The 16501-nt window shown below is 37.6% G+C and overlaps 1 protein-coding gene across 4 annotated transcripts in view; it reads right to left on the bottom strand.

Annotated features, from left to right (window-relative positions):
* Positions 1 to 16501, bottom strand: part of ARHGEF28 (Rho guanine nucleotide exchange factor 28) — a 284986-nt gene that overhangs the window by 218793 nt on the left and 49692 nt on the right. For all 4 annotated transcript variants that reach the window (XM_033110869.1, XM_033110870.1, XM_033110871.1 and 1 more), the window contains exon 2: positions 12597 to 12640. In XM_033110869.1, coding sequence (XP_032966760.1) covers positions 12597 to 12629 — 33 coding nt within the window. In that variant the 5' untranslated portion in view covers positions 12630 to 12640. The remainder of the gene's footprint in view (positions 1 to 12596; positions 12641 to 16501) is intronic.

Genomic DNA, 16501 nt, shown 5'->3' with positions numbered 1-16501 from the left:
GTGGAAGATTTATATAATATCTTTAAGTCAAAGGTTTTGCTAAGGTCAGAGAAGTGGGTTTCCCCCTCTGCCCCAGCCATAACCATCAAGAATCTCTTGCGGCAGCTAAGGAGCTCAAGACTTCACAGGAACTGACACCTTGTAGCTACTAGCCAGGCAGGGTAATGTAGTTACCTGCTCTTTGGCTAGAACATGCTGCTTTGGCATTTCTGGGCACCCCTCATCAGGGAAACAGGAGAAAAAGCCAAAAGGTAAAGCAAAACCAGGCAGAGAAGGTAGGCAAGGGTCAAGTTAAGTTAGTAGACAGCAAGAGCCACCAAAGAGAGCCGACTTCAACCAGCCTGGTTCAAACAATAATGGCTGAAACCACCTATAGGTGGCCATTAGTTGAGATGTCCCTGATGCTGTATTTAAATCGAGACACAAGTAATGTTAATACAATTTGCTAAAAAGAAATTTGTACAAAGTAAATGTGTGATCTGGAAGTTGATTTCAGGCAAAAGACCCTTCTGATTCCACTCTCAAAAGGAGAATTATCTATATACTGACACGTGTTTAAAAAAACTTCATCCACACCCTCTGACACCTGAGCTAATGAAATTTCTATTAACTTTATCTAGAGAGCTTGCTGGGGCAAATGACTATCAAATTATTGGGCCCATATTTTTGTGAGCAAATGAGCTTGAGAGGACCAGGGCTTGCCTAGACTTTGTCACAGGCAGCGTCCTCTAACAGGACAAAAAATGTGAAACAAATGAGTATTTAAGGTCCATCTTCATTCACCATTCTTCATGTTGTAAAGTTCAGGGGAGACTGCAGGGCAGGAAAGGGCAAAATGGCACCTTTAAGTCGCTGGCCAGTGGGGAAATCCAGTTGTGCCAGCTCAATGGGGAAAGTCCTATTAATTAACCAGAGAAGGCAGGAAAACCCCAGGCTTATTGTGGCATCTGCTACTAATGTTCTGGACAAACAAACAAAAAAACCTCTTATGGCTTCTAATATAGCACTTAAAAATCCCTTGTCAAACCAACTGAATTAACTTGGTCAAGGTCAAATAAGTCACTCTGCCTTTAGGCCTCACTTTCCTCAACTGCAAAGCAAAGGCAAAGGTGCCCTCACATACTAAGGTTTCAAACTGATGGGCAGAGGCGGGCGGCCCATCAGGAGATGCAGAGCCACAAGCAGAGCAGGGGCAGCATCTGCAGGACAGGATTTCCTTCAACAGGAACCAGAAGCCAGAGGGAATCTGCAGGAGTCAGGAAGGAGGCGTCTGCCAGGTGAATGCAGAACAAAGCCACCAAGTCACTTACTACCTCCATAGGAAGCTGCCTCCCTGGGTAGGAAACAGGCCCAGGGACCTGTCCTCGGTTCCTCCCCCTAGAAGGCTGGGACCAGGAGGAGTGCACTTGGCCAAGGATTCAAGAAAACCACACCGAGCCCCAGAAGTAGAAGAGGTTGAATGGGAGAGGTTTAGCTCAGCTACCTAAAGTGCTAATCAGATCTGTGAACAACAGATTGAAACTTCAATTAATATATACAACGAGTCCAGCAGCAAACAATGTTCTTGGGACCAAACAGCAGGAGACTGTGACTCAGAATAAAAGAATATAAACATAAAATGCTAAGGGAATAGGGAAGCAGCTTAGATCCAGCTGGCAACAAGCTACTGAAGTGAAAATTGCACTGCCCAGTTATACAATTTGCTGCCTCCAGAGAAAGAAATGATGATACTCTTCTCAGTCAGCTGCTACGATTAACATGCCTAAAGGGTAAAGGGTGGAAGAAAGCAAGAGCCCACACGCAAAGGTTCACAGACACACCTTCCGCAGATGTTACAAAAATCTCCATGGTTTAAATGCTTATATTAATGAAAATTTGGGAAACAACAGAAATGAAGTTCCATGAGGTGGGGAGGGGAGTGGAAATTAAATCACAAGCAAGAGAATTTTTTTTGAAACTTTAAAATAACACAAAATTTACGAAGCTACCTTTCTTTGCACAGTGAGAATGAGAACAAAGCCCTCAATAATTATCAGTTATTAAAGCTAAAGAATTAGATATTAGACATTTCTGAAAATTGCTAAATGAAATGTGAACTGTTACCTCTATCTCATTTGCAAAGCAATCCATTAAAAATTTGAAATATGTACACCCTTCATTCAGCAATGCCATTCCTGGGATTCTATTCCATAGAGATGACAGCATCAATCTATAAGGACATATGGGCAAGGATGTCTAGTGAATACTTGTTCATGGTTGCCAAGAACCAAAACATGGGGACCATCCACAGGGGAGTGGCTTTTGATCAACACCCATTCATTAAAAGAAATGAATTTGAGCTATGCCTGATGACTTGGAGTTTTTACAAAGTACTGCTGAGTTGGAAAAGATAGAGAGGCCTACATACTATGATGCAGATTTTTTAATGATTTTATTAAAGCTTGTATCCGTCTATATGTATGTATAGCATTGTATGAGCACATAAGATAAGTCATTGGTTCTCAAAGTTTAGTGTACTACATCAGAATTACCTGATGTCTATGTTAAAACACAGATTGCAGGGCCCCACTCCCAGAGTATCTGATACAGTAGGTCTGGGGTAAGGTCCAAGAATCTGTATTTCCTACAAGTTCCTAGGGAACACTAATGCTATTGAAAACAAGTGCACTAAGTTTCAACAAGAGTTACGCTGGAGGACAGAAAAGGAGGAATGAAATGGGGGGGAAATAATTAATGGGATCTAAGAAAACAAAAACAGCTTTTCTGTATGGTTCCTGTTATGGAACATCGTGTGTGTGTGCGCGCGCACGCGCACGTGCGTGCAATAACAAATTTCTGAAAGGAGCATCACCAAAACACTAAGGAAATTCCTTACAAAGTTAGAATTTCAAATAACTTTACTTTCTTCCTGATAATCTTACTTACTTTTTTTAATGCTAGGCAAGTGTTTTTTAAATAATCATTTAACATAAAGCTATTTTATTGAGGAAAAAGGGGAGAAAACGTTTTGAGCAACAATTTCTCCAGAAAGAGCTTGTCTTATTCACAGCACTGAACTGATATTTTGGGAAGATAATTGCTAATTGCAATTTACATAAAAGTCTATTTAATGTGCAAAGGGCAGTTCTTGGGTGAATAAGTAAATAACTATAACGTGTATATGTTTTATAACATTCCTTAAGACAAATTTAGAGAAAACTCAATTTAAAAAGTAATCAAAGACCATTCACCAGGAAAAATACGCAATTTAGCTTATGAATGCAAAATCTCTTCCTCTTTCAAAATTCAAATAGCCAGTAAGCAAAAATCTCGCCTTTCAAGCTGTACTTGCATCATTTCCTATCTCTTTTTATGTACAAACTAGAAAATAACAAAAAGACTAAAAGCAACAAACTAAAACAAACAAAGCAAAAATAACTTTATGACTTCCAACACAGGATTTTCAAACTCCCAAGTGGTGTCAAAGAGTTTCAAACTAGAAAATAAACATCTTAGATCAGTTATATTAATTCTAATTTATACTTTTCCAGGCCTTCACTCTTCTCATTAGCTTCATCTCTACAACTCTTCACGAGCTTAAATTACCATTCAATTTAAAAATTAAGCCCAGACAGCATGCCTCTGCAATCTTTTCTGTTAGGAACAGCCTGGCCTTCCAGAACTGTTCCTTTAGTGCCCCTTTAAGTACAGATTCAGGAAGCTGCTCAGAGGCTGAAACTTGGATTTACAATGCTCACATCCCTAAGATTTTCAAATAGATATTGTAAAACTCTTGGCTATCATTCTTGCCAATCCCTGCTTCTTCTCTAATTATAGTGCAGTATTTTTTTTCTGTAATAGCAACTCAGTGGACCTCCATGGTTCATTTTAAAAGTTAGAGTGAATCCGTGGCTGAGTTCAGGAATATCCCTGCATCCCTAATACTAAGATAGCGTATCTTTCCTGAAGATGAGCAAACAGAAATATTTGCCAAAAAAAAGTTGAGAAAAAAAAAATGTGTGCCCCAAAAAGCCAAAACAAATTTACAGCAGAACAGACAGAATCAGAGACTGCACCTCCCTCTGAAACAGATTCCTGGGAGAAAGAGAAATAAAATTTTTTCAGTTCTTGCTTTGTACTCACAATAAAATATAAAAGATTATCTCTATAAAACTACATGAGCATAAGAACAAACAGACCAATATTCGAAAATACTACATAGAAACTAAAAACAAAGTAATGAAATTTTAAAATGTGCTGGCAAGCAGAAAGGGAAAAAAAAAAAAAAAAAACCCAAAACTTGACATTACGGAAAACTTAAGTGGAAAATAAAAAAAACATCCCTCCAGAATTCAGATCCCCAAAAGAAGAACAGTCCAAAAGAAGAAAGAAGAGTTCCCCCTTTTATAATAAAATTATTCTAACGGGAAAAAATAGTGAACATAAAAGAATAAAAGTTTAAAAAGAAAGTTGAGGTTCTGGTCAAGATGGCGGAGTACGTAAATGTTGTTCTCACCTCTTCCATGACCACATGAAAACTACAACTAAATTACAGAACAATTAACCTGGAGAACCATCTGAAGACTAGCTGAATAGAAGTCCTATAACTAAGGATATAAATAAGAAGCCACATCAAAACTGGTAGAAATGATGAAGATGCCACATGGGCTGGCCCCAAACCTCCATGTGGATGTTAAGAATCTGAAGGAATATCTCAGCTACAGAGATCACCCCTGAGGAGTGAGGGGTCCCAGCCCCATACCAGGCTCCCCAGCCCAGAGCACCAGTGCCAGGAAGAGGAGCCCCCACACATCAGGCTGTGAAAATTGGTGATGATTCAGTCTGTCCAGGTGAGATGAGAGACTGCTAGAAACCCAGGTGTATCTTTAAAGGGTCTGTATACAGATTCACTCGCTTGCAGGCATACATCCTAGGCTCAGGTAACGAGACAGAGACATACAGGGAGAAACTTAGTTGTGTGGCTTCAGAGGGAGGGCTGAAAGGACAACCACCATTGTCTCTGTGTTGAGCCCTCCTCCCACAGAGATGGCAAGTAGGTGCCATCTTTCCTGTGTTGAGCCCTCCCCCACAACGGGCCAGATCTAAACCTGCATTAACCCGGTGAACACCATTTGCCCCACCCTGACGACCCCTGAAACTGCACTCCACCCAATTCATGCACTGCCAGAGGCTTTTTCATCAGCAGACAACCAGGATTGGCCCATGCTGCAGTCTTTCATAAAACTCTCAAAGGTCCACAAGTCCTAAGCAAGCAATGGCTGGCCTCAGTGTATCCTATGTTTCTTACAGAGTGGCCCCAGGCTTGGCACTGTCATCAAATCTGAATATACATTAACTTGGTGAACACCACTCACCCTACCCTGTTGAAGCCGAGACCCTGCCTCATCCAACTCACGTACCACCCAAGGCTCTTATAGCAGCTGTGCCTTACAGGCAGCTGGCAGGTGGTGGCATGCCTTGGGGTGCCCTGTGCCTTTTGCTGAGTGGCTCCAGGCCTGGTACTGGAAGCAGTTAGACTTGGTTCACAGTGTGGCCTCTGCATGCACCTCCAGGCCCAGCAAAGGCAGCTACCAAACAAGGATCACTTTGTACCTCCTACCAAGTGGCTCCAGGCCAGTTACAGGCAGTGGCTGACTTTGGCTTGCATGGGAGCCCCTCCCAAGAAGCCCAAGAACCAACACACCCAGTTGCCAGCTTCAGATCACAACAGAGCACCACCCAATTAGCTCCACACATGGCACAACCAAAGGGTGGACTTGGCAGGCACCAGAGCCCCACTGGGGCAAAACCCACTCCATGGGGTCAGCCCACACACAGCAGTGACTATACTGTGGTCATGGTCAATCTCCAGTCAATCCCCACCTGAAAGTCAATCCCCACCCACTGACATGCCAACAAGGCTCAACTACAACAGGAGCACACACACAACCCACACAAAGGGACACTCCTAGAGCACCTGGCCCAGGTGATCATGGACACAGCACCCCTGAGCCCCACAGGACACCTACTACATAAGGCCACCCTGCCAAGACTGGGAGACATAGCATATCTACCTAATACTTAGAAACAAACACAGACAGGCAGACAAAATGAGGAGACAAAGAAATATGTCCCAAATGAAAGAATAGGAGAAAACTCCTCTAGAAAAAAGAAAAAGAGCTAAATGAAATGGAGGCAAGAAACCTACCAGATACAGAGGTTAAAATACTGGTTATAAGGGTGCTCAGTGAATTTAGGGGAAGAATAGATTAACTCAGTGAGAACTTCAACAAAGAGATAGCAAGCATTAAAAAGGACATAAAATGATAAAAAAGGAAACAAACAAACAAACAAAAAACAAAGAAACAAAGAAAGAAAGAACAGTCAAAAATGAAGAATAAACTAGCAGACAGAAACAACAGATTAGATGAAGCAGAGGACCAAATCAGTAATTTGGAAGATAAGGCAGCAGAAAACATCCAATCAGAATAGCAAAAAGGAAAAAAAAATTTTTTTTAATGAGGATAGTTTAAGGGACTGCTGGGAGAACATCAAGTGTAAAAATTACATCATAGGGGCACCAGAAGGAGAAGACATAGAGCAAGGGATTGAGAACCTGTTTGAAGAAATAATGACTGAAAACTTCCTTAACATAGTGAAGGAAACAGACATACAAGTCCTGGAAGTACAGAGAGTCCCAAACAAGATGAACCCAAACAGGCCCACACCAAGACAGATCATAATTAAAATGCCAAAGTTTAAAGACAAAGAGAGAATCTTAAAAGCAGCAAGTGAAAAGCAGTTACTTACCTGCAAAGGAGCTCCCACAAAATTGTCAGCTGATTTCTCAACAGAAACTGCAGACAAGAAGCTATTGGCACAAAATATTCAAAGTGATGAAAAGCAAGGATCTACGACCAAGACTATTCTACCCAGGAATGCTATCATTAAAAATCAAAGGAGAGGTGAAAGAAACTTCCCAGATAAGAAACAGCTAAAGAAGTTCACCAGTGGGAGTCTCTGCACTTCCAGGACTTGTATGTCTATTTCCTTCACCGTGTTAAGGAAGTTTTCAGTCATTATTATGTTAAAGGGATTTCTCTAAGAAGAAGAGGAAAGGGGAATAAAAGAACATAAATATGAATAATAAAATGGCAACGACTACGTCTCTATCAATAATCACTTTAAATATAAATGGATTAAATGCTCCAGTCAAAAGACATAAGGTAGCTGAACGGATGAGAAAAAAATACCCATCTATATTTTATCTACAAGAGACACACTTCAGATAGAAAGACACCCACAGTTTGAAAGTAAAGGGGAAGAAAAATATATTTCCTACAAATGGAAATGAAAAAAGAGCTGGGGTATCAATACTTATATCAGAAAAAATAGACTTTAAAACAAAGGTTACAATAAGAGACAAAGGATACATTTCTTAATGATAAAGGAATCAATTCATCAAGAGGATATAAACCTTGCAAACATTTATGCACCCAACATAGGAGCTCTTAAATATATAAAGCAAATATTGATGAAAATAAATGGAAAGATCAACAGTACTAATACAATCATAGTATTAGTGGGGGCTTTAACACCTCATTGACACCAATGGATAGATCTTCCAGACAGAAAATCAACAAGGAAACAGAGGCTTTAATGACACACTAGCACAGATGGATTTAATTGATATTATTAGAGCATTTCATCCTAAAGCAACAGAATATGCATTCTTTTCAATTACACATAGAATACTTTCCAGGATAGATCACATATTAGGCTATAAAACAAGTCTCAATAAACTTAAGAAGACTGAAATCATATCAAGCATATTCTCTCCATACCACAATGGTATGAAATTAGACATCAATTGGAAGAAAAAAACTGAAAAACACAAATATATGGAGGCTAAATAATATGCTACTAAACGATGAGTGGGTTAACAATGAGATCAGGGAAGAAATCAAAAGATACCTTGAGACACATAAAAATGAAAATACAACAACCCAAAATCTATAGGATACAGCAAAAGCAGTCCTAAGAGGGACAGTCATAGCACTACAGGCCTACCTCAAGAAATAAGACGAATCTCAAATGAACAATCTAACCTTACACCTAACGGAACCAGAAAAAGAACAGCAAAAAAAAAAAAAAAGAAAGAAAGAAAGAAAATAAAAAGGAAAAAAGAAAGCCCAAAAAGCATAGAAGGAAGGAAATAATAAAGATCAGAGTGGAAATAAACAAAACAGAGTCTAAAAAAATAATACAAAAAAAATCAATGAAATCAAGAGCTGGTTATTTGAGAAGATAAACAAAATTGATAAACCTTTAACCAGACTCATCAAGAAAAAAAAAAGAGGATCCAAATAAATAAATTCAGAAATGAAAGAGAAGTGACAACTGACACCACAGAAATGCAAAGGATTATAGGAAAATAATACAAATGTCAACAAATTGGATATCTGGAAGAAATGGATAAATTCCTAGAAATATACAATCTTCCAAGACTGAATCAAGAAGAAAAAGAAAATCTGAACAGATCAATTACTACTAACAAAATGAAATCAGTAATCAAAAAAAACAACACGACACACAAAAGTCCTGGACCAGAAGGCTTCACAGGTGAATTTTACTAAACATTCAAAGAAGAATTAACACCTATTCTTTTCAAACTATTCCAAAAAACTCAAGAGGAGGGAAAGCTCCCAAGCTCATTTTATGAGGCAACTATTACCATGATTCCAAAACCAGGCACAGACATTACAAAAGAAAATTATAGTCCGATATCCCTGATGAATATAAATGCCAAAATCCTCAACAAAGTACTAGCAAACCAAATTCAGCAATACATTAAAAAGATCGTACACCATGATCAAGTAGGATTTATTCCTGGGATGTAAGATTGGTTTAATATCTGCAAATCAAATTACGTGATACACTACATAAACAAAATGAAGGCTAAAAGTCATGTATCAGTAGATGCAGAAAAAACATTTGACAAACACCAGCATCCATTTATGATAAAAAAAAAAAAAAACTCAGCAAAGTGGGAATAGAGGGACCATACCTCAACATAATAAAGTCCATATATGACAAACACACTGCTAACATATTCAAAGGGGAAAAGCTAAAAGCATTTTCCTTAAGATCAGAAGCAAGACAAGGATGGGCACTTTCACCACTTTTATTCAACATAGAATTGGTAGTCCTAGCCACAGCAATCAGACAAGAAAAAATAAATTGATAAATGCATCCAAGTTGGAAAGGAATAAGTAAAAATGCCACTATTTGCTGATGGCATGACACTATATAAAGAGTACCCTAAAGAGTCCACCAAAAAACTAGTAGAACTGATAAATGAATTCTGTAAAGTAGCAGGATACAAAATTAATATTCAGAAATCAGTTGCATTTTTATACACTTAGACTATCAGGGGGATCTGATAGTCTAGACTTATCCCCTTAGACTTATAAGAGGGATCACTTCAAAATTTATATAAACAAACTATCAAAAAGAGAAATTTAAAAAACAATCCCATTTACAATTGCATTAAAAAAATACCTAGGAATAAATTTAACCAAGGAAGTAAAAGATCTGTACTTAGAAAATTATAAGATATTAAAGAAAGAAATTGAAGAAGATGCAAATAAACTGAAGCATATACTATACTCATGGATAGGAAGAACATCATTAGTATGCCCACACTACCCAAAGCAATTTATAGATTCATTGCAATCCCTATCAAAATACCAATGGCATTTTTCACAGAACTAAATAATCCTCAAATTTATACAGAACCATAAAAGCCTCCCAAATAGCCACCGCAATCTCAAGGAAGAAGAACAAAGTTGAAGATATCACCCTACCTGATAACAAACTTTATTACAAGGCTATGGTAATCAAAACTGCATGGTACTGGAATAAAAATAAATTTAAAAAAAGACACCTAGATGAATGGAACAGAACAGAAAGCACAGAAATAAACCTGTGCCTATATGGTCAATTAACCTATGACAAAGGAGGCAAGAATATTTTGTTACTTTAAGATATCATCTCAATATGCTATGGACTCCACAATTTCTAGTTTTGTTTGGGTTTTATCTTAATCACACACTTACCAGAGTTATCTTATTTTTCCAAAAGAACCAGTTATAACAACTAAATACAACTGCTAGAAGTACATGAAAATATCAAAATTAAGACATCCAATATATCACAATCAGTCAAATGATTAAAAACACATCATCTAAATAAATGCCAAAAAAACCTTCAATGAAATTCAACAAAAATATAGATAAAACTCTGGAAGAAAAAATACCAAAATGTAAACAGCGCTTATCATGGATGACAGGATTAAATATGGTTTTGATTTTTCCTTTTTGCTTTTTTCAAATAATAAATATGAAATACAATATGAATTTTAAAATATTAAAGGTTCATAAACAAGATTGTAGTTGAAACTAGAAATGAATATTTATCAAACCACTGAAGACAGAAGGGCAGAGAAGAGGCTCCCACCAAGATACAGTAGAAAGTTGCAGTACAGTTTTGTGTCTGCTCTCTTTACATATTACTACTTATTTGGTGGAATTTGGTTTAAGCCTTGTTTTCATTATAATATACCCCCACTGACCTCCTTATTACCTGAGGCCAAATGGTCAGATTGGTTTAGGTCAATCTGCAATAACATTGACATAAAATTTTAAGTGAAAAAAACAGGTTACAACCCATATATATAATGCGAGTCAGTTATGTACATATGAAATATACACGATTAATATAAGATACCATCAGTTATAATATGCATTTTATCTTCCACTAAAAGAAAAAATTGCTAATTATGACACTAGAGTTCTATTTTAAACATATTAAATAGAGCTCTTCTAAATTTATTTATACAGATTTCATCATGTATCAAGCTGCTGTTTCCATGTCTTTCTATATACACAGCAACTTTGCCTTTTAATGCCAAATCATGGTAAAATAATTTTGAAAGCAATTCATGTCGTACCAGCGAGGTTCATAAGAAATCTGAAGTGACAATATGAACCATTGTGACCAAGCTCATACATGTGTAGGTGATGACAGCTACATCATTACATCTGCCAGGATGCACAAGGCATATAAGAGTATTTCAGTTTCAGAGATGTTAAAATACGAAAAAAAATTGTACCTTAGAATTGATAAATTAATGTTTTAACATAGCATTATCTATATGGGGTGAGATTCTGAATGACTTATTTTCTTAACACTTCTGTATTTTTCATTTTATTCTAATTAGCACATATTTGATAATTAGACGAAAAATTTTGGTTTTGTTTGGTCTCTCTTCTCTCCTTAGTCATTGCTAATTGCCTAAGTCTGAGCATAATCTAGAAGGTCTGAGTTCAAAATAGCTACACAGGTATGTTGACCAACTGTAAGGTTTTAGGTCATGATTAAATTTGTGGATTTGTTTGTTTGGTTTGAGTTGGGGGAGCAGGGTAAAATGAATAGAGAAAAGAAGGAGGGAGGTACACCAAAAAAAGTAAAATTTGGGAGTACTTTACAATTTAGCCTTGGATTACTCTTTTTTTAAAATCTTTCATTATGGCTGGGTTAAGCCTGTCTATAGACACATTTTATGACCTGCTAATAACAACCTAGAGAGAATTACTATAAACCCACTGGATAACCTAGGCGGCAGTTTTATTATTTTGATATCTGTTTACTATTTATCATGTTGTCTTTCTCCAGAGAATACAGTGTGATATGTGTAAAAGCGGGCAGTGGTGGGAGGAAGAAGGGCTGCCTGGGTAGTGAAGTGTGGTAAGGGGAAGTGAATTACTATATTTTAACTGACTGAGGACTGTGATTAAACTTGATTTTGTTCTATTGAGGATAAATCTGAACTAAGGTCATATACTTATTCTAGATCCTCTTGCTGGATTCCATGAGTGATGATTCAAAGGCCTCCTGAGACAGCAGTTCTCCTACACATCCATCCCCACATCCCCCATCAACACCGATTCCAAGAAATGAGGTTTTGTCTGAAATGAGGACAAAGGGAAGAGGAGGCCATCTGCCATTTTATATGAGAGGAGACAATCAGTTCCCTTCCCTGGGACACCCAGCATCTGCAATCAAGAACAGAACCCTCCCTCAACCTAGAAGGCACATCTGACGAGGAATTTCACCAGGCATCTGTCACCCAATCCCCCACTTATTCTATATATGTCCTAGCACTTTTTCCTTTGTATATTTCATGCTTTTCGCTGACAATTATCAGTAAATCTTCCCCACAATAGACACACACAGAACACGTTCTTGGCTATTATCATAATATGTTCAAAAAATCATCCATATGAATGAACTGAGTATTTCTGAGTCCAGAAATTATACAGTTAAAAAAAAAATTACTCAGGGAAATATAATTAAACCTGAGACTTTGGTACCAGGAGCCAACCAGTTTTAAAAGGCTTCGATGCAAATACTTAAGCTAGATAGTAACACTGTGTGTTGTTTTTAAAAAGCCTCAACTCAATAGTGAGCAAAGTCTTTCTCCCCACTTCAGTCACATGGGTTTTGAGTCTAAGAAAGGACCACTTAGACTTGAAGCCCAATGCTTAGGAACTTACGTAAAGAGGTACTTCACTGCAGCTCAACTCCATGGCTTCCGCATCTACAAATAAAAAGGAGAGTAGTTATTGTAGGAGGCCCCACAGCCAACCAGCTGAGTTATGTCCTGCCCTTTAGTTGTCAACATTGTCGACGGCAGTGTAACTCATTAGATGGAAAAACTGCAGAGACAAAATTATAGAAGAACACAAAGATGAGATGCTATCTGTATACAATACTCTCCCCCTTTCTTCTTTCATGTTAAATCCCACATATAAGGAAAATCTGTCACCCTAGACATTATCCCACTGACTGCTCCCAGAATAGAAATCATATTTCAGAAAGCCAAGAAGAGTCAACATAAACATGTTGGAACTTTCACCTTAGTTAATCGCTTGGATTGTAGGCTTCTCAGAGGTCAGAATCCACTTTTGGCTGAACAAGGCAGGAGCCCATGGTGACAGCAGTTCTAATGCCGATCTTAGAGAGAGCCAGAGATTTCCATCTGCAGAGATGCAGGCCACTGTCACACTAACCAACCTCTTCACCAGCATCTCATCTGCCTTTGGATGGGCCTGCCCCTTTAAAGCCCACACCCGGAAACCAGCTTCCCACTTACAGAAAAAAGGAGCCAGCATCATTCAAGAAGAGTTTATTGAAAGGAATCAGATAGATGCAAACTTCCAGTTATAAGTCATGGGGATATAATGTGCAGGTTGGTGGCTACAGTTAATCGTACTGCATTGCATATTCAAAAGTTGCTAAGAGAGTAGATCTCAAGGAAAATAAATTCTGTCACTACATATGGTGACAGATGTTAACTAAACTTACTGTGGTGATCATTCTGCAATATATAGAAATACTGGGTCATCGTATTGTACATCCAAAACAAATAAGATGCTGTAGGTCAATTATACCTCAATAAGTAAACAGGGGAGGGTGGTCACTGAGCACTACAGGGGGCCAGGTATTCCACAGGGATGGCCTGAAAGTGGTCTAACTCTCAAGGAGCTCACAGCTGAACAAAAGAGACCTAAAGATTGGGAGAAAGTGAAAAGTAGGTCGCAGGAGAATTCTGAATGAGGCAGACAGAGAGACTCACCACCACCCATTCACTGGCTCCGCGTCCCCCACCCCACAGAGAACGGAACTGGGACAGGGTTCTGTTCACCAGGCCAAGCCTGGCTCTGGTTCCTGGGCCACAGCCCAGCTAGAGGACTTAAGGGACTTGTCTTAAGAAAACAGGCACACAGCAACTCAAATTGTGACATTTAGTACAGTAACCCCCAGGGGACACACTTGGCCAGGAGGAAACTATAAAAAGTTCTATATTTATTTGTTTATAATGTCATTTAACTTAAGTTTTACTAATACTTTTTATACAGACTGGCACTGGCACCTTCCTAGGTCACAAGATACATTCCGTAAGTCACCCTGAGAGAAGAGAGGGAGAGGGTGACAATGGAGCCCTTCCTCGGCCCTCATTTCAACACATTGTGCCCTGTGTGGACCCACTTAAATGGGCTTCTGGATCATAGTCATCGATGTTTAATGAAACTAACCTCACAAATTGGATGAGTGGGTTAAGGAGTCTAGGAGAGAAACTTCAAATTAAAGAGAACACAACAAGAATATGACAAAACTGAGATACCTGTTTCTAATATAAACGGCTTATCAGCCACACTATAAAATAAAAAGAACGACTAATCCAAGGGCGACAACAAGTAGCTCCCCCCCAAATTCAAAATGATCAAGAAGGCATTTAAACTACGCGTGTATATCCACGAGCATATACCATGACTCCTCACCCGAAGTGCACACGGTACCTCAAGCTATTAACAATTTTCACTTATGTTTATAGTCATGCCATATACAATCCCAATCCTTTCCAGTTCACTAAACCTGATAAAATTAGAAGATCATTCAACATTTCTACTTGATAGTACAAAAATGCATTTGATAGTAAATGCAGTCATCTTAAAAAGATTGAAATGATATTCAGAAAATAATAAAGCAACAAACTAAAATGCATTCCCTTTATGTGCAAACTTGAAGGTGGTTGAATATTTTAAGAAATACATTAAAAGAAATTAAGCTGTGTGGGAGGCTTACCATCATACACTTATATGAAAGTACAGATGTCTTCCATGACTCAGGTTGTGATATGTGTTAGATTTACCCTGATAATAAAATACATTTAAAAAAAAAACACTTTTGATGAGAATATGAAGACATATTCTAAAGAGTGAAACCCCTATCAGAATTTCCTAGTTGAATTGTAGAGAAAATAATTCAGGGCAAACTATATACTTAATAAAATTATCAAACTTCAAGCTGAAATATATACTAAAAACTATATTCTCACTTGAATTTTCCCAAAATTAATTCCTCTTTTATATTAAAGAGCAGTAAGTTATGTCCTCACTTGCAGAGCTGCATGGCTAAGCCATTCTGTGCCTTCTTTTGCATCAAGTGTAATAATAAAACAAATTTGTATTTGCTAGGCAAGTTGTAACTGCCTAAATTCTTCACACTCTGTAGCTTTTCACTATATAAACATCATGCTCTTCACTTTATTTCCTAATACTTGAGTTCTCCACCTGTAATTTCAAAATTTCAGACGAAAGTACTTTTTTCTTTAACTGTACTGCATTTTTCAAAATTGTTTCGTCGGGTGGTAAAAGCCAAAATATTTCCAATCTTTCTAGCAGACACCGGGGATGATTTGGGGTCTTGGTGTACAGACATAGTTTTTTAAGTTTCCTTCCAAAAGGGGGAAAAAATCTTATGAAAAGAACATCAAGATACAATGTTTTAGACATTATGAGGAATAAATATCCCAATATCTTTGATTGCTAGTTAACTCGAAAGAAAAACAGAAAATTTTCAACAGGTAAAAATATTTTAAGTTAAAGAGAAAAGGAAATATAACATGCAACTTACCCAGAAAAAAAAAAAATCAGTTCTTGACTTTATGAAATTCTGGGTTGTTCATGCTTTTGCATCTAAATGACATTCTAAGATTGATCCAATTTAAAAACCTATGACTTTAATTTGTCTTTGAACACACTAATTACCATTGGCTTATATGTCTTTTATAAAACCTGTTAACAGGTAATGTTCAAAGAATATTTATCAATACTATCAGTAACTACATTTGGAAGGATAATATGTCAGGCACCATGCTAAGGATTTTACAAATTTCATCTCAGAGAATCCTCACAGCTGCCTTGAGAGAATGTGTAGGAAGGTCGAGTTACCTGAATCTTCATTTACAAGTGCCTGCAGTTATAAGGTTACACTGAGAAGCTAAAGTTACTTAAACTTAAGAATATTTTTTAAATGAACTGACCACGAGCAACTTCCTCCCCTATTCATTATCCACCCACCCCATCGCACCCCACTTACTGCTAGTATCTATTCTCCAGCTATTCCATCTTGTACATCAACAGATTTTTTTGTAGTTATTTGTTTTGGTCTTATACGGTTATCAGATATGGTAAATAAAATAGAATTTAAAGTAAAATTGGAACTTGTTTTTAAAACATGAAATAAGGTTAAATAAAGTTGAGAACAGTATTTTTGGATATTGGAGAACTCAAATCATGCAACTATTGATCAGTCAGAATGTGTCAGAGATCCATTAGTAAGTGAAAACGAAAAATCATAATGAGATAAAGGCTTAAAAATTTCATTTCAGTATTAAAGGAATAAGAGCACCTGCTACTCACGACCCTATGAGAAAACGAAAGAAGTTCTTGGGTATTTCTAATAACAACGACCCCCATACAGTGGTTTGAAAATCAAATGTGATAGCAGCGATGCCCTACTGTGCAATTAATTTTGTCAGTAAAATCATGAAACCTCTCCCCCAGATTAATCACACAGATGATTCACTTTATGTTCATTCTAAGAATTAGCAGAG

This window comes from Rhinolophus ferrumequinum, chromosome 7, assembly GCF_004115265.2.
Source record: "Rhinolophus ferrumequinum isolate MPI-CBG mRhiFer1 chromosome 7, mRhiFer1_v1.p, whole genome shotgun sequence".
Lineage (NCBI taxonomy): Eukaryota > Metazoa > Chordata > Mammalia > Chiroptera > Rhinolophidae > Rhinolophus > Rhinolophus ferrumequinum.
Note: the sequence above shows the minus strand (reverse complement) of the source record. Positions and strands in the feature narration are given on the sequence as shown.